At 39.7% G+C, this 19,723-nt stretch overlaps 1 protein-coding gene across 4 annotated transcripts in view; it reads right to left on the bottom strand.

Annotated features, from left to right (window-relative positions):
* Positions 1–10,998: 10,998 nt before the first annotated feature.
* Positions 10,999–19,723, bottom strand: part of POSTN (periostin) — a 43,636-nt gene continuing 34,911 nt past the window's right edge. For 2 of the 4 annotated variants that reach the window (XM_090027148.1, XM_090027157.1), the window contains 5 exons: positions 18,887–18,961; positions 18,408–18,488; positions 16,098–16,184; positions 13,090–13,131; positions 10,999–12,218 (listed from right to left, as the gene is read on the bottom strand). In XM_090027148.1, coding sequence (XP_089883274.1) covers positions 12,175–12,218; positions 13,090–13,131; positions 16,098–16,184; positions 18,408–18,488; positions 18,887–18,961 — 329 coding nt within the window. In that variant the 3' untranslated portion in view covers positions 10,999–12,174. The remainder of the gene's footprint in view (positions 12,219–13,089; positions 13,132–16,097; positions 16,185–18,407; positions 18,489–18,886; positions 18,962–19,723) is intronic. The other 2 variants (XM_090027174.1, XM_090027166.1) reach the window with 1 other exon arrangement.

The raw sequence follows: 19,723 nt of genomic DNA, 5'->3' as shown, positions 1-19,723 counted from the left end.
ATAATTACCTTACAGTAGTTGAAGGTTTTTAAAGTTTTCTAGGTGCTTAGAGATTTCTCTTTCTGGACATGGCCAGAACTGTTTCATGTTGAGTAGCTCAATTCCTGTATCCTAACTTGGCCTAACTAAATTCATCAATGATCATGTAAGTCCCTGAGGGGCCGGTTGTAGTAAGCCTCACAGTAGGTTTCAGCTCCTTACACTACACCACTTTGGACATTTTCTTTAAAAAAAAAGAAACTGGAAGAGAAATTGATGGTGGTCTAATTTTATATATTAAGCTTATGTTTAGCACAATTGGCCAGGAGGTATGAAGAGTGACCTTAGCCAATGAAACCTATAGCTTAGCAGCTAGAGCACTCTCTGGGAACTAGGGAGATAAGTATTTGAATCTCTCCTGGCTGAGGATAGTCTAGACCCATGCCTCCCATTTATGTGGGAACATCTTAACCAGTGGGCTCTGGCATAAAAGGTGAACATTACCACAATGCTTACTCTAAGAAGAAAGTTCCAAACACTGGAACCAAAATGGAAAGAGTCATCTCTCTGCAACCCTAATGCATACACCTAAACTCCAGAAGAGGCTGTGGGTTCAGGCACACCTCTGTGCTTAGCACTTCCTGTTGGTGAACTAAAACTGGCTTCCTACTGAACATTGTTTTGGGGGTTTTCTGATCTCCCTTGTTTAGTCCCTAACTCTCCACAGGAATTCTATATGGATTTCAGTTTCTAAGACTGAGGGTTCTGATTTCCTTTTAGATGAGCAGGATCCTAAGTGTTAAGCAGGCACCTAAATCTTTTATTAGATTAATGGGCATTTACTAGGTGTCACACTCACCCTGTGCTCCAGGCTGAATCCACAGGGCTGCTTGTAGGATGGATCCTGCCTTGGCTGTGGGGCACATATGGCTTGGCTGGTAGTGGTGGCAGATGGTCTGACCCACGTCATGGAGTGGTGAAGGTGAGAACAGTTATCTGGTAGAGTGGGGTGGTGGATCCAGCCCAGGGGATCAGTAACGGTGCTATAGGGCAAATACCCAAAGGCCAAGCAGTGATTTGCTGGACCAGTGACAATAAGCCAAGTGACCATTGGGAGTAGGGCTGTGGTAGCACAGTGCTTGCTCTTGCTTTTGCTCCCAAGGATCATGTACACTAGTGCCTAGGGGGGGCTGAGTTATGTCAAACCATGTCCTTTGGATTTGCCCCAACTTCCCTATGCTAAATGAAGTGGCTCTTCAGGCCAGACTCAGACCACAAGCCAGGTTTGATATCTCTGCTTAATTGGATTTAGTCCTAATTTAATGTGGGTTCCTTTTGGGGATCCTGGCAACCCTTAAGATTTCCAAGGCATTCGAACTACTTGTCATAGAGCTGAGAGCCTGGAGGTCTTGGGACAAGCTTCCAGGGTCTGCCTCTGTGGGGCACCTCAAGTCCATTTGAACTGCAAAATATGACGTTTTTGTACTACTATCTTTGCCTTACTTTAATGAGCACATGTAGAGAGATCATGATGGTAATTAAGGTGTCTTGCTACAGCTCCAAAGGTGTGAGTGCGACCCTTACTGCAGACTCATGCAGAAGGCCATTCCTAGTTAATCCAACTATAATGGTCTGGGTACACCGTCTGCTAGCCCCAACACCCTTTGTGTTCTATTGGCTAGAGAAACTGGGGTGTCTTAAGCATGATAGTATGATGGTCCAATTGGCTTGAGAGGAACACTGACCATTTTTAAATGGTCAATTTAATTTTTGTTAATGTTTAAAAATTCCATTTCACACTAAATTTACTCCTTTTGGCTGAAATATATTCCAGATTCTGAGTTGATCTCACTGTTGGCATACTAAGCTGATGAAAAAGCTATCAAACGTTTTCATTAAGAAAATAAAAGGGAATTGGATTAGCAATTAGAGGACTATTTGGCCAATAATCAATCCAGACACGACTGAAATAATTCTGAGAGAACAGAGCATATAAGCAGAAAGAATGGTGCAATGCATACATGAAATGTGATTACCCACTTAATAAAGACTGTTTGTCTCAATCGTCCTAGGATCTGAACTGACTTCCATTTTATTTTAATCTAAAGGTCCCTACATATTTTGCCTTTTGTTTGCTTCTTCCTTTGTGTGTGGTACTACCCTAGTAATCATTATCATGAGAAACTAGACAAAATGGTCAAAATTATCAAAAGATATTGCTATTCAAATTTGTAAACCAAAATCTAGTTTTCTTTGTGCCTTTGCAGTGCCTGCAAAATGGACCCTTCACCATCACTCATTTCTAAACCTGAGTGAATATTACGATAATATTAGTACTTGAGTTAAGGTTCTTATATAACAATTCTATTTCATGGCTGTGAAACAGAAGAGAGGTACTAATAGGAATGTTTAACAGAGCAAAATTGCAGGAGAAAGGATAAGTTGAATAGTGGACTATCAAGACTATTACAAAGGAAAGTGGGTCATTAACACCCGTGGAATGAAGATAGGGCTGTCAGTTAATCGCAGTTAGCCCACATGATTAATGCAAAAACAAACTAACGAATTAATTTTTTAATGAACATTTATTGCATGCACCATGCTGCCACTGGCCCCAGCTCTGTGATACTGGTGGGGACCCATGTGCAGAGCCCTGACCTCAGCCTGCCCCACACCTACTTTGAACTCAGCCTGGCAGAGCAGACCATCTCTGGACCAGCCATAACCTGTGCACACAACCCTGACCCCAACCCACCCTGTGCCTGCAGTGAACCATTAAGCAGCCCTGACCATTAAGCAGCAGCAGCAGCAGCAGCAGTGGCAGCAGCCAGGCAGAAGCTGCTTCTCAGCACAGGGAAAAAATGCTCCCCTGCCCCCCTCCACTGCCAGGCCCTTGTTGCTGCAGCCACTTGAAGCCCAAGCCTGGGCTACTCTGAGGCTCCTCTCTACCACTATCACTGCTGCCTCCAGCAGGGCAGCAGTGGCAGTGCAGAGGGGCCACAGGGTAACCTAGGTGCAGGCTTGAAGCAGCTGCATCAAGAAGGGACCAGCAGTGGTGAAGGGGAGAGGCAGCTTTTCCCCCGTGCCAAGCAACAACTTCTGCCCAGCTACTGACGCTGCTGCTCAGCATGGGTGGGTGAGTCTGCAGCAGGCACAGGGTGCCTGGGTTCAGGGCTTTTCGAACAGGTTCTGCCTGGTCTGCTCTGGCCAGCAGAAATCCAAAGTGGGCACAAGGTGAGCTGGGATCAGGGTGGGGCTGTGCATCATTAGTGGTGGTGGGGAGGATCTGCAGGGTGCACAGGCTCCAAGCTGTTGGGTGAGGGGGAGGAGGGTGCTAACTTGTTTAACTGTGTGATCAAAATTGCAACAATTTTTTTTTTAAATCTTGCAATTAATTGCAATTTTAAAAAATAGTTTGTAAGCCCTAATGAAGAGATATTAGCAGGAAACAGGTAGATTATAATAAGGCATGCAGTCAATTGACTCAGTGCTACCTGAATAGAAATGCCACTACCCCTCCCAAGTAGTTGATTTAAAAGTTTGGGTGGAACAGAAATCAAAGAAGACAGGGTGCAACTGTACCATTGTACCCCAGATGTGCCCCTGCAAGACAGTGACCCTGCAGATTGATGCATGAAGGGAAACTTCTGTGGATACACACAAATACATGGGATTCAAAGGAACTCTTCATGGGTCTATCTTGGCTGGACTGGTACCTAAATATCTAATGACATCAGTAGGAATAGTAACTTTACTGTTCCTGGAGAAATCAGGGTTCTTTTTATTTAGGAAGCTAAAAATGGACATTGGGGCCAATATTCTGGCTCTCAGTCTGGTAAATACTGACATTTGATATCTCCATACCTAGAACAGAGCTTACCTATCCCATGTGGTCACTGCATGCCTTAATTCATCTAAATTAACTGATTCAGGAGTGAGCATCAGTTATTATGATGTAACTGTTGTGTTTATATGCTCCTGTAGAGATTCAAGTTAGCTAAATTGGTAAAACTTAAACCATGAATGAAACACAGTTAAGGTTGTAACAGTTTTGCTATACTTGTATGACAGCAGGCACATACAGACACAGCACTTACATCATAATAGCTTATACTGGTGTCATTTGCCAGTGATATCCTTGTTACTTCTTTCTATACACAGGCACCATTTCATGAGCAATAAAATACATGTATGCAATATTCATATTTTACATCTTTCAATTTGGATGTTTTGTTTGATGATTTTTTCCCAATTTCATTAAATAGTTAAAAACAAACATATTGAGTTATTTACCACCTTTCTAATCTTTTATGTTATGTTTTATAAGAGAATACATTATAAATAGAAAGGATTCAGTGTAAAATCATCCTAAAAACTGCAGGTGCAGGAATGTTTTATTATTATAACAAAAGTCTATGCAATTCTTATTACAGTAACTGAATTTAATTAGACCCAAATAAACTCTGAAAAATAATGGAAGCCATATTTCTTTAATAAATGGGAGGCATAATTTTTTTTAAAATTTTATATTTAAAAAAATTAAAAACAAGCCTATGAAACACATTGTGGAATTTGTTTGATGAGATACCATTTTGGTCTATACCCAAACCAAGAACGCCAAATAAAAAATTAATAACTCATTGTGGGATTAATAATGCCCTTACAAATAGAGCTATTTAAAACTTTCGTTGGAAAATTACTTTTATAAAAATATCCATTCTCTAATTGTGAGGGGACGCTCTTCGTTTACCGCCCGCCTCACAGGGGACCCCCGGTGGGAGGGGAATGTGTCGTCCTCACTGCACCCACGCCAGTCTTTCCTGCCACGACTTTGATGGTAACTTGGGGTTCCCAATATTGTGGCACGTGCAGTTTGGAAAACGGTACTCCGTCTCCGCTGAGTCCAGGGGGGTCCTGAGGGCTCCTCCTCCCCTACACCCTCACCCGGTCCTCCGGGAAAGTGGCCGCCTCTCAGGACGGACCACTCGACAGGGCGCTAGCCCCAACAATGTTCATAAAGGGGAAAACAAAAATGCAAAGTCCAACACAAAGTTCCTGGCAGGAGTTCCCCGGGGCCGGGGTTTGTTTGACCCCTAAGCTGACCCCCCTTCCTGGATCCGGGCTGGGATCTTCCGCCTTCTCCCAGGGGCCTCCTTCTGCCCTTAGTCTTCCAGAGAATCACAGGCCCGCCTGTGATTGCCCCTATTTTACAGTACTTACGGTACCCGGCTCCTGCCGGGTGCCGCAGCTTCCCGTGGCGTTAAGCTGCTCGTCTCTCCGCCGCTGGTCGGCTGGGCCTCCTCGCTGCACTGGGGCTTACCCCTGCCCCAGAAGGTCCTGCCTCATCGCCAGGCAGCTCGCACCCGCTCCAGAGTGGATTCCCCGACGCCAGCTCTTTCCCCGCTCACCTCCGGATCTGCTGCTCGCATCTCTGGATCTGCCGCTCCCATCTCCGGATCTGCCGCTCCTGCCCCCAGATCTGCCAGGGCCCTCTCCTGGCCTGCCGGGCTCCTTTTATCCATCCAGGTAGGTCTCGACCTGGATACTTCCAGGTTCCTGGAAGGGGGAAACTTGAGTGCTTGGCTTTCCGCCCGGACCCGGAAGTCGAGCCAGTTTCTGCTGCCGTCGGCATCACCATCGCCCAGCACCTTCTTCACCCCCTCGCACTAATTTATATTTTTGGGAAAAACTGTCAACATTATCACAATTTTCCTTTCATTCCAAATTGTTATTTGCCATTTGTGCAGGGAATGAGATTTGTGGTTCTATTTTTCATCTTTTTAAATAAATATCATACATTCCTTTACTAGTTTAGTATTCTGTTTGCATACAGAATGATAAATCAAAGGAGTCTATTGGGGAGAAACAAACAGGAACAGAACAATTAGAGAAATGAAGTGCTATCATAGGAAATATTGCACCAACAATTCTTGCAGAAGCAAAAAGGAGGTGATTATTGAGAGACTAACTGTGGCCTTATGCCCAGTCAGCTGGAAAAGTTTATTTTCTGAGGTTGAAGCTAGGATCAAGACTTAGGTAATTACTAAAACTTTAGAGAGGTTATCTAGAAAGGTGGCCTGGCATAGGGGTTGTCAGTAGATGGTGGCCAAAACATAAGAAAAATCCTAGAGTAGCATAATCACAGCCCTAAATTGAAGGTATCTGGGCTGAATGAAATGTGTAAGGAAGGATTAGTGTCTCAGGATCAAAGTTGCCTCTTAGCTTAGCAACATGTTGGGCTCATGTGGATGAGGCCTACCATTTCCATAGACAACAGCACATGAAACAATGACTTGGGCAGTATTTGATTCCTCAGCCTACATGATTTATATCTGGGCAACAATGGGCAACCTTTGGTATAAGTCAGGGAGAAAGGCTTCAAGTCATGTATGTCATGGCATAATGAAATGCTCAAACCATTCTGTTATGGTACTGCACACGACTAAGGTGTAGCACGGAGAATTGAGCCTTTTTTGTTATGGTTTTGTGCCTTTCTAACTTCTTGCTGAAATAATAACTAATGCTTTAGTTTAGAGAAGCTATATTTGATTCACTTTAATTAGCTTCTCCAGGCTTCCTGGAGACAAAGGACTGACTGTTCCAAACTCAGTTGGATCTATCAGAATAACATGACTGGGAACTGGGAGGCAGGGAGCTGCAGCCAGGAGATCCACTTTTCTTAACTACCCTTGAAAGAAATGAAAGCCAAGGTAGGTCTTTTACTTGAGGTGTACACTTGAAAGGGAATTAAATGCATTTAAATTAAGCTCACCCTTTCACTGTTTTTCACACATCACCATTTTTACAGAAATCATTATGTTTTGTCTTTACTGAAAACAAGTCTTTCCACTCACTCCAATGATGCCATTAGTAGTACGTTTTGTAGGATTTTGTGTATACAGATGGGTTTTTCACACAGTGAACTGGTATATTAGGTATATGCTTACTGTCAGTCACATAACACGTTTGCCATCCCACGTATTCTCTTTTACTTGTGTATTATGCACTTGTAGAGAATGTATCCTATATCTCCCTGCATAGGTTGTATTATGAAGCTTTTATGATATAAATGATTGTATCAGTATTTCTGTCTCTGCAGTAGTCTCCCATTAGATGGCAGAATCATAGGTTATAAGGTAAAATGTTATAGGAGGTGTAGGGAGAACCTAGAAGTTGTTATGTGACAGAATACTTTACTAGGTACTTCTGTACTCATTTGTCTTGCATTGGCCAGAAAGGCATTGTGGAGCTTTCATTTTTTAAAGTATGTTTCTAAACCTATTGGCTAGAAAAGCTTGGAAATGTGAAGCAAGTAGAGAAAATGTCAATGTTAAAGTTCTGTGTCTGATTTTTAGACCACAGATTAATTTTTAATGGCCAGTTGATGATTTTCAGACATTGGCTACTGGCAAATCTTACAGTCACTGACAGTTGGAAGAAATCAGGAGAAGGCTGATCTCTTGCATTGGGTTTTATACAGAATGGCAAATTAAATATTCTTATTGTTTTGAAAATGCTGTAAGCTTACATTTGCTCATGCCACTACTCATTATTTTTGTTCATAGAGTCACTGTTTATTATTTTTGTTTAAACTGGTAACAAGTCCCCTCCATTCACTTCATCACTATTCATTAAAAGTTTTTGGCACAATACACAAACAAGGACTAATTGGCTAAGCTGCAGACCTGCAGAAAAGGACCTGGGAGTTACAGGGTGCATCTACATGAGACACTACCTATGCAGTAGTCTAATTTTACTATGCATTAATGTGCATGGCAAAAACCATGCAAATGCATTAATGCATAGTAGTAGTAGGCTACTGTGCAGTTATTGTCACTAAAAAGCTATGTGCTGGTACTGCTGCACAGCAGCACCAGTTACTGCTCATTGATTTTGTACTTGGTTATATACAAGTACTAAACTTAATGCACCATAACTACGGCACATTAATGAAGGTGTAGATGAATCCACAGTGGACAATAAGCTGAATATGAGCCAACAGTGTGCCCTTGTTGCTAAGAAGGCTAATGGCATACTGGGCTATATTATTAGAAGCATTGCCAGTAGATCAAGAGATTCTTTCCCTCTATTCAGCACTGAGGAGGCTACAACTGGAGTACTGTGTCTGGTTTTGGGTCCCACACTACAGAAAGGTTGTAAATAAATTGGAGCTATTCCAGCAGAGGACAACAAAAATGGTTAGGGGGCTGGGGCACGTGACTTCTAAGGAGAGGTTGAGGGAATTAAGCTCATTTCATCTGGAAAAGAAAAAAACTTAGAGGAGACTTAATATCAGGTTGCAACTACCTGAAGGGTGGTTAAAAGGAAGATTGAGCTAGTTCTCAGTGGTAGTAAATGACAGAACAAGGAGCAATGGTTTCAGGTTGTAGCAAAGGAAGTTGAGGTTACATATTAGGAAAAACTCTCACTAGGAGTGTAGCAACACACTGGAACAGGGCACCCAGAGGCCGCATCCAGACTAACACAGCCATGCAGTGTGTGATGACATAAATACGTCTGAGACACCACATACTGCAGTGTGGAGAACACATGTAGGTGCAAAGAAGCAGCATAGGGTTTGTGTTTTTTTGTAACCCCTGGATATCCCCTGGCACAGGCATTCTCCAGGGACAACTGGCAGCATTACTAATTGTTCTTAGGGAACCAAGCTTCTATGGTCATGTGGACGTGGCCAGAGAGGTTGTGGAATAGCCAACCTTGGAGTTTTTTAGGGCTGTTAGACACAGCTTCAGCTGGGATGGCCTAGCTGAGGATGGTCCTGCTTTGAGTAGAGGGTTTAACAAGATGACCTTCTGAGGTTCATAATTTTCTTTGATTCTATTATTCAAATATACTATCACCTTACATCTTGGCAGCCATTCTAACTTGAATGTTACCCTTACTTTTATTAACTATTTAGTACTCTAAATGATTTTGCAAGGTGAAAGGCATGAGGAATTTCAGTTCTTATGGAAAATTCCCCATTGCCTTTTCAGGAAAGGGCTGTATTATTTGTTCTGTGTCTCATATTACTGATACTGTAGAGAGAAACACAAAAAGAGTTAGCATTTCTTTATTTGAAAATGTTTAGTAGTAAGCCTCTTGTTTTAACAAATGGAAAAAAATATTCCCTCAAAATGGTATGTCTAACACATTTTGTGCTAGAATTAGCATATTTTAAGTGCATTTACCTAAATCAAAAAGTGGATATGGAATGCTTTACAAACACTGCAAGCCAAATACGTTGATGCATTACCTAACTTAGAAATTAAATGAAGTAGCATTGTTTAGTGAGTACTGGGGAGTTTGCCTGAATGAAGCAAAAGAGAAAGCTATTAAGACACAAGAACACACACACACACAATCAGTCCTCTAAATAGTGTCTGTGTTTTACCATTTTTTAAATTAGGCAAACAGTTGAAAGCATGCAGCAACTCAGATTTGACTTTGCTAAGCTAGTTCCTCCTTCACCCTGCCTGATCTTCTCAAAGGTTTTGCCCCAATTCTACTTCCTCCCTCATGGTCAACCCCCTTTCTTCTTCCACAAGTTCCTCTCACCTCGAAGAAGAGTGGAAGAGCAGATGCCCTTCCCTGGCCCTACAGGACATCACCAGACTTTGCAGATCACTGTGAGAAGGAAGCTGTCTGAAAGGAAAAGTAGAAAGTGTTTCAAAATGTGGTAAAGCTGAGAGAATAAGAAGAGTGTTTTGATTCAGTTCATCTCTTGGGTATCTTCCATGAGCAAAAAACTCATCAAGACTCTTGGCTAGAAGGTATAACTGCCCTTCCATCAAAGGAAAAAGTTTGTGGAACCATGGGGACACAAAACAGCTGAGGACAGAGTTTTCCATTTTAAGAGTACTCCCCATGTTGCCTAGGGACAAAAGTTACACATAAATTGGTTTAAATGATTAGAAATTTGTTTAAAGCTGTAACAGAAAGGAAGCTCAGTACAAAGAAACCAGTTTCAAAATGGCTGAAACTAGTTTAAGATAAATCTTGTTGGATGTAGTATCAGATTTAACTGATTTGGGTCAAACCGGTTTATGAAACTTCTGTCCCAAGCCTCTTCCTGGTTCAATTTAAATCACAGTCTTACAGCATCTCAGCATGCTTTTCTGTGCTGGGCTGGGCTGTCTCTAGTCCCTAGCTGGAGCAGTGAGGGTTGGCTGACAAAAGGATGGGGGGGGAGGGGCAAGCCTGGCAGAGGATGCTGCCCATTCTATGAGGGGGTACTGTTCCCCCCAGGCAAAATCTAACTGGGGTCTGGAGCTAGGGAGGGGGGTTAAACACCCCTTCCCCTTCTCAAATTTACATGCTAGCTGCAACTGTGGGCTACAAATCCCAGAGGCACTTGGAAGCAGGAAGAGGAAGTGATAAATAACCCTGCAGAGTCCTGCTGTTGTAAGTCTGGACTGGAAATCCCAGAGACCTTAGGGGCAGTAGGAAGAGGAAGTGAACACACAGCTAGTGAGCCATGCTCTAGCACCCCCCAGCTTCTGCAGGCATGTGGCTGCATTTCCTGAATCAAAGGTAAATGTCCATTCACTGCTGTTTCAATTTAGTCTGTGCAGTTTAGATTAACCTGCAAAGACTGAATCAATTCAGCCTCAAGTTTTTTGAGGCTGAATTTAGCCATAATGTTACTTCCTCCATGACAAAACTGAATCAATTCAGGAAAACCAAATGACTTATCATATGTGTGAAAACCTGCCTGTCATCAGTGATCATTACTAGGTTGACAAAAGATATCTGTGGAGTGTTTTAGGGTTTGATACAAAGCTGGTCAGCTGGAGAATTTTAACTGACTTCAAGATGTTTTGAACATATTGCTCAGGGGAGTGGTGCAGTTAAGTCCTACACACCAAGTTTAGAGTAGACTATAGATACTAAGATAGCAATAGAAATATGTTTCCTTCTCTGAAGGCATGTAGTTGCTTTAAAATTATCATAGAATCATAAAGAAATATTTTAAGTTGTATCATGAAAGGTTTGTTGAAGAAATTAAGAGAAACACAATTCAGCCCAATTTCTTTAATGAGTATTTGTTTCAAAACAGAAGTATAAAAGTATGCCTGATATTTCCTTTGAAACCTTGGTTCTGCACAATTAAGGCACTTTGAAGAAAAGGATTTTCTTACCCACTAATTTTGGCTTTCTGACATTTGATAAAAAACTTACAAAAGGCAAATGACTTACAAAACAAGATTTATAAAAATGACATAATTTACATATAAACCAACATTAGTACCAAACATTAGCAAAGAGTGTTTTGATATGAAAGCTTTTTTACCAAACCCCAATTTTTATAATACATGTTTCTATGCAGAGGTAATTCTTTGCATGCATTTTTTGTATCCCTTATACTTTAAAAATTAATGGACACAACTTTAGTAAAGGGATAACATTTTTATTGATCTGAAGCTATATGTTTCATAGAAGATTCCAATAGCAAGAATGTTTTTAATATATAAATAGATTTAAAATTTAATCTGCAAAACTCCAGATACATTTTAGGAAGCTCATTTGTAATTTTTGAAATTATTTTGCATAGCTCTGTCAGCCAGATTACCAGGAAACATTTGGATATGTGATGCAGAACAAAGAGATACATTTAGCATATGGTATAAATGTTAATTTAGAAAAGGTAATGTTGTTGGTGTTATTATGACGTTCAAAACATGACAAAAGTTGACATATCAAAATGCATATGATATTACTGAACCCAAAGTGCTAGGCTTACATATCTTACATTTCCCCACATTAGCATTCTAAAAATCACCTAAACTGTATATTTCTAAAAATGATCTAATTTCATTAATATTTCCCTTTTTATAAGAAATAATAAAAAATTACATTCTGAGTTGTTCCCTGCTCATTTTGGGCCCACTCTTGCAAACAATTACTACCAAGTATGAGATAAAGTTCCATGTTAACTTCAGTGAAACTAGGTTTTCACCCTTTATAACGCTGGCCACCAAGAATAGCGTCATCCAATTTAATAGACTACTTACATTAGTGAGTGCTATACCCAGTAGTGAGGCAAACCCTTTACATGGGCTCATGATTCAGTTTATACTAGATTAGAAAATGACATTGTTTCTTTGTGTTTTGCTTTTTTGTTAAGCAACTTCTCTTCCTCTCATATATCAGGCTTTTCAGGTGTAGTTTTGTGGACTCTGTCTTGGAAAGCTTCTAAGGGCGAACTAGCCTTGTCCTCCTCCTCGTTGATCCCCCTGCTTAAAATAGGAAAAAATAATTTACAAATATTGCGATAGTCAATAATATTTAGGTATAAGACTGTTGACCTCGTCTAAAACATGTCTTGCTCTAATGGAAATGAGTTGGTCTGGATTTAGCTTTGGATTACACAGATCTCTCTTGATTTTATAAAACCCTGGATCCAAATACCTCCAGCTCTAGAAATATTTGAAGTCTGGTCCTGATTCTGTAGAATCCTGAAACACTTACAGTTTTTATAACTAATTTCAGCCAAGTTCTCATTGATTATAAATGTCAAAAGTATTGCAGAGCAGATGCAATCCAAGTGATACACTAATATATTAGTTACCCCAGTGAAGGATATTCATATTGCATAAGGCTACTGGAGTTCTCATTGGAAAGCAGTGGGATTTGCAAAACAGTTATTCCCTCACTATTTTGATATATCTACTACTCATACTGATATATAAGAGAATTTTTCTTGATTTCCAGATCCTGATCAGTGGATAGTGCTGACATTTGGGAAAATATAAGTATCTTTTTACCTATCAACTAATCAAAACTAGCATGTTAATAGTGAGAGACACTGAACACCAACAATGCTGTTATTACTGATTTAACATTCAGAGTGGAACTACCCTTTAATTCCCTGTCCTCAATAAATACAATATACAATGGCACTTAAACACAGTATATACTATTTAGGAGTTGCTTTTCATGTGTTGTTAAAAAAAATTCTATAATACTTTACGGTAACATTACCATATAGAAAGAATGGTTAATGTTCTTTCCACTGGTATGTATTCAAGAATGATTATTGTTTTAAAGACATGATGAGGAAAAGTATTTGACAAACATTAAAATGATTCAGCATTTGCTTTTTTGTACCTTGTGTTCTTCTGGTGCCTGATAATCTCCTTACTGGTGTTTCTATAGATGAAATAATCCAGTCAGAAGGTATTTGTAAAAGCATTTGAATTAATAAACATGTTTGAAATTCATAGCTAACTTGAAAAAGTCAGCATTTTGGTATCTCTTAGTACATTCTGGATTACCTTAAATTACCTTGCTGACTTTGATGATCAAAAATGTAAACGCTTATGCTCAAATAAACAATTAAAAAGCATTTTCATTTCATTTGTTCTATATGCCATAACATAGAACAATAATTTTGCCTTAAAATTTTTGTTTTAAAAAATTAAGAACAATCCTTAACCTGGATCACAATGGACTGTGTACTTCATGGACTCCGTTTTCCAAGAAGGAGAGCAAATTGATAATTTACTGAATTCAGAAGCGAAATGTAAAGTCTATGTGATAGTTGTCATTCTTGAAGCTGAACCATCACTGAGATGCCAGTTCCCACTCTTATACAGTCACATATTATACATTGGGAAATATGAATTACAGGAATGTGATGTTAGGCCCCATTCTACAGGATATACATTTTCATTCCCAGAATTCCCTTTTTTCAGGAGTGTGGTTTAGAATAATGATACAATTAATATAGAAGAGCTGTCTTTCATAAAATAGACTTGACTGTGTTCCAGAATACACTATATATACATACATACATACATATGTTTATTACAAAGTATTTCCTAATGTGGGTGACCACCCCTATTCTGTGGCACAGATTAGTGAATTATCAAACATTTGGAGGGTGGGGGGAATGGGGGACAAACTTCATTTGGCGTGCTTGGAGAAATGTGATTCCTATATTTCAATCATCCTTATATCCATTAATGTTAATGTGACTACACTGGGAATTTAAGGAAGACGAAAATATCCAAGGCAAGATTAACTAAGCAAATTTTGCCAGATAAAAGCTGTGTTTACTAACACCTACCACTAACTAGCTTTCTGTTTTCCTTTATTTATTCACATTTTGATCTTGCAAGTCTTGTCACAGTGAACAGCAAGCTTCATAAATGTTTACATACAGCCCCCCCCTTCTATTTCCACATGATCACACCTAAGGTTAGGTGTTGATTGTCCACACAGCACTGTAAAAATCTTCCAAGCCCCACTTTTTTCAAGTGGGGCAGAAAATGAGTGCACTTGAACATCCATTTCTCACCATGCTAATGCAACTTCCTTTTACAAACATGACTTCTCAGCTGAGATTGTTCAGCTACCCATGGAATGGACTTAGAGCTGTTTTTAGGTATGTTACTACTGGGCATCCCTCACCCATATAAGATCAGAATTCGTTGCATCCCCTTTTCTATTCATCATTGAATTTATATGTAGGCACATGCTCCCATCTTTCTTGTACAGGATCAGCTCTTGAGTTAATTTTTAGTAAAACAATCATAAATGCATGCCTTATATAAATATGAATTATGCATACTATGTACATGAAGTCCTGGTACAATCAAGTCAAATAGGGCTGTGAGAAATGGCTGTGTTTCAATTCAGTTTCAGAGTTGGCCATTTTGGAGGACAATAATTCATTTTGGTGTTTTGGATCACTGTCCAGTTTCACATAGGCTGAATCTCCACCAAATCTGTTTCGATTTGGTGCAAGGGAAGCTTTGCACAGCTTTACCTACCCAGCCAAGTGGGGCTTAGGGCCAGAGGCTGCAGGGCCCCAGCAGGTAGCAGGATGGGGCAGTGGTTGGCTCATCTGGGGAAGGGAGAGGGCTGCTGCCTTCCATGCAGGCGAGGAGGCCCCTATGAAGATCTCTGATCCCTGTCATACTGGGTTGCGAGGCAAGGAAGCAGCGCAGAGTGGTGAGCAAGTCTGCTGGTCACTGCTGCATGACTCAACTCTGCAGGGAGCAAAGATCCATGCCAGGGATCTGCTCACTGCTGCTGCCTGCCCCGGTGATGTGGGGTTGTATGGGGCTGGGAGTGGCAGTGGCAGCAAGGAGACCCTGGTGCAGATCTCTGCTCCCTGCAGAGCCAGGTTGCATGGCAGGGTAGCGCTGGTCCCTGCCACATGACCTGGCTCCACCGGCAACAGAGGTCTGGGGCTGCATGGGGCAGGCAGTGGCAGGGAGAAATGTCAAACCTATAAATATGCCTTAAGTGATGTTTCTGACATTTATACAATCAATTTAGTTAACATAACAAGAAATCATATTTGCAACAAATCAAAATTTCTTAGTAATGAAAACAGACTAGGAAAAACTTCATTCACCAGCAGTTTTGGATTCAGTGGAAATTGATCAGCAAAGGAATAAACACAGTTTGGTAAATTACCTTGAAATGCTGGAATTAGCCCCTGGCCCCATCCCTCCCCTCAAAAAACCCCACTACTTTAATTTTTAATTGCAGTAGATACTGTGAGAAAAAGTAACTAGAAAGAGTAAAACATCCCAGGCGAAACCCTGAAACAAATCTGACTTCCAAGAATTTCACTGCCTACCTCAGTGGTTCTCAATGTTTTCCTACTGCAGCTTCCTTCCCATTTAGCAAGATGAGACGAGTTGAATGATACCAAACCTGCTGCCACCTGCTTATGATTTCCCAGGGGTTGTGTACCCCCACACTGAGAATATCAGGTATAACAAATCAACATTAAAAAATGTAATAAACCAAAATCACAGAAAACTTACGTGGTCTCCTCGTTGTGCTACTTACTCAACAGGTAGTTCTTATTATGAACATTCTCTCAGCAATGCCGCCTAAACTTGCCGATAGAAATTTTTAACTTGCACACTACATGATAAATAATGTATTTAATTTTTGAGTGTCAAAATAAGCTTTGACATTATTCTCTGCCATGTGTGGATGAACATATCCTTTTTTTAAAAGGACAGAAGTCTTCCTGCCAAAACTGCAGATGGGGAACTAAATATCTTCTATCATGGATGCTATAAAACCCCACCTGAAATGATCACTGGAGATGAAGAAGATCTCAGTGCCATTGAATTTTGAGACAAACTAACCTTCCAGATGAACTGTCTTGATTTCTCTCTCGATAATCTGTGGTTCTCCCTCAATTACTTTAGTAACCTTGGTGTACTCTGTTCCAGCTACGATAAGCATTAAAAACAAATGAGTTAAATCTAGGATAGCATTTTTCCATGTTCAAGGGTCCCTGACTTGAAACATTTCAGTCCAGGAGTGTTGTGGTGAACAGGATGCCAAGTTCTGTTGTCTGCCCCTGCCAAGTTTTGCAGCCTTGACACAGAGAAGTCACTTTCTCTAGATCTGTAAGCCATTTATTGCATCTTGAGTTGGGGCTTGGTTTCAGCAAAGACAGCCAGTTGTTACCACTGGCACTGCTGTATGATAAATTGTATGAATTACAGCCCATTTGAGACTGTCCTGTTGCTTTAAAAAATGGGAAATACATATATTTGTAACTGGACTCATTGTTAAGTCCTTAAGAAAATTTTCCACTGCAAAGCAGAATTGATGCAGTCAGAGGGAGTGAAGAGGAATCACTACCCTTATTATAATAGTCATAATGCAGCATGTATATCTGCTCCTTTTGACTACAGGTACTCTAAGGTGTTGGGGTGGCAGCCAAAGATAGAGCTTTAGGTAAATAATGACAAAGTAGAAGACTAAAGGCAAAGTAGAGAAAACTAAATGAAAAGAAACAATCCATAGAAAGATATCTACTCATTTGATTCATTCTGTAAAGCAGGATGCTTCTACTAACCACCTTACAATAGCAAGGAGAAGAAAAGAATTCAAGATACTGTGTTGTATTTTCCAATTTAACAAAAATACTTAATTTATCATTGTTCTATACATCAACTGCAAATTCTATCATTATAAATCAATTGGATTGAACTGAACATTTAGAGAAATGCTAGATTCTGCAAAGATCAGAATCACATTAGTTCACGCCAAGATCAGAATCCTGGAATTCATACAAGCAGAATTTAGATGCATTTGAACAAATTCTGTATTCCTTATCTTTGTGACGTGACTGGAACCAGTGAATTTTATTCCAGCACTTCTATATTTTTCTCCAGTGCTTCTGGTAATTTTTTATTTTAAAAAAGTTTCAATAGACTCTAGTGCTGGTAAAAAGTTTGAGTGAAGCAGCCGTGGAAACTCTACCTTTAGAGCATGCATACCATATACAGCAGTGGTGGGAACTTCCCCACACTGCCCTAGTCATGGCACCTTACATCCTGACCTAGAGATAGCACAGTTATGGACACAATTGTAGTTCATTTTTCATGACCTGTGCTCTGAGACTTCCAGTTAGGTTAAAGAGGACCAGTCAATGTCAACTCTGATGGCTTTACTTTATAAAGAAGCTATAAGCTGCACCCTGCAGCCTTTACAAAAACATTATTTAGGAGAAGCTGTAATCTATCCCCGATTGCATTTTGTCTGCAAGTGCAGCAGAATGTGGTCAGTGAATATGTGATTGGCTATGACTTACTTCTAAATGTGTCACTTAGTAAAAAATGAAAACAATAAAAAAACAGATCTGGCTAATCTAAATCAGAGATTCTACCATGTGCCAAGAGAAACATCCAAGTATTATTTGGACTTTTATGATTCAGGTTTATACTAGGTTCTACTAGAATGCTTGAATTCTTTTTGTCTTTCACCCTGCTGTTATAGGCAGTTCTAATCTATGCAACAAGCAGAAGACATTCCATATCTTTAGATAAAGATTAAGTTCATTTGCACAAATTTTCTACTGTTTTTTCCTAAATCTACTGGTTATTTATTGACAAAACAGTTAGACTTAAGAGACAGAAAGAGAGAAAACCATTCCTTGGAATGCTGTATTCAAAGAGAATTAAAGTTAATGCTTTGATCCACATTACCTGTAAGTATTTAAAGAGCGATGCTAAACATGCCTTTGTTTGTTAACTTGACAGCAATGAATATTCATTTCTGGAGAATTGCAAAATATATTGAATTTAGCCTAATCAAATACTTTCCACTATATAAATGTTTCTCAGAATTGAAAATTTGCTGGAAAAAGCACCATAGCCAATGGAATAAATCTTCATTGCTGCCCTTGGTTTGAATTATGTAACCTTTTAAAGACTGAAAAAAGGCAAATTTTTATTTATACTTTCAGGATCAAGACCATATTGTAACTAATTGTTAAACTTTGGCATTTTATCTCTCAGGATGACTTTGTCTTTTTTTTGCCTTCTATAGCTTTAACATCAAATTAGATCAGTCTTTAAAATGTTTAGAGATCAATATATCTGAGAGAAGTTTCAATTTCCATAACCTGTTACAAAGAGGTTAGTTGTCATACACTCACTAACCTCCCTGTAGAAGTCTTTTGATTTCTTCGTCTTCAAGTAAATGACCATCACCTTCAATGAATTTTGTCACCTTGGTAACCTCTGATAGGATACATGTTCACGGCATAAAATTGATTTATATACAATGCTGACAATTCTGTTACAGTACATTAATGATTAAATTCATAACAAAATTCATCTATTACAATGATAAATGCCATGCAAAACACCTAAATTACATTGCATGCCAAACACATTTTTATGCATATTAGAGATAAGCAATTCTCAACTTATAGTACAAAGTCCATTTAATTATAATGGGCCAAAAAATATCTGAACAGTCCTCGGTCTGGAAGCGTTTCATCTCTGGATCTGTATTTTATGCAGAAGCCCTCCTTTTGTATGCTTTTTTGTTAAAATCATAAACTTTATGATATTCAGGGACTGACTACTTGAATATGTCTTGCTGAACCTATTCTCTGTTCTAGAAGGATACTAACCTTCTTCAAGTAATCTCTTCAAGTTTTCATCGGTATCAGATCCACCGCCTGTAGTAATTTGGGTAATTACAGGACCTGTAACAAAGTACCGCGTGTTAATGTGTTGCTCCTATGAAATGCTTAATATGTGTTTTCAACAGCACCATTATGTTAAAAAATCATAATGAAACATGATTCTGAAGTACAGCTTTCAGATACAGGAGAAGATGCCAATTAGCAAGATACCTAAGTGTAGTCCAGTGAAGTCAATGGGAAGGCACACATGCTTAAGGTTTGACATTTCCTTACTTATCAGGACCAAAGACCTGAAATTCCATATGTCATTTCAATATAGATACTCTTTCAGTATAAGAATAGTATAGGTGCTATTATTTATTGATAATACACTAAATGTCCCAATACAATAATTCATAACTGGACTATACACTAAAGAAAGAATTTCAGGATAAGGACTTTGTCATTTGCGAAACCACAAAATGGTGCATACCCTCTGGACGGTGTTAGCACTGTTACAACTGACTAGCTCTACTTTGCAGGATCAATCCTTTAATCAGTATGCACCTATATTCAGAAACCTTTAGAACAAAAATGCAAACAAAGCTACAATCAAGTAAAACAAGAAGTATAATTTTCAAGAGTCCTAAGTGAGTTTGGACTTTCAATAAGATTTATGATACTCCGTGTTCCTGTCCGCTGACAATGGGGTGCTCTTGGGTAATAGCGTAGAGAGGCCCGGGAAGGATGCGAGTCCGCCGACTGTTAGTTCAGACCTAGTTAAGGATTACTTGGAGGGCTTAGATGTGTCCAAGTCAGCGGGCCTGGATGACCTTCATCCAC

This window comes from Crocodylus siamensis, chromosome 1 (assembly GCF_052110815.1).
Source record: "Crocodylus siamensis isolate JL-2025a chromosome 1, ASM5211081v1, whole genome shotgun sequence".
Taxonomy (NCBI): domain Eukaryota; kingdom Metazoa; phylum Chordata; order Crocodylia; family Crocodylidae; genus Crocodylus; species Crocodylus siamensis.
Note: the sequence above shows the minus strand (reverse complement) of the source record. Positions and strands in the feature narration are given on the sequence as shown.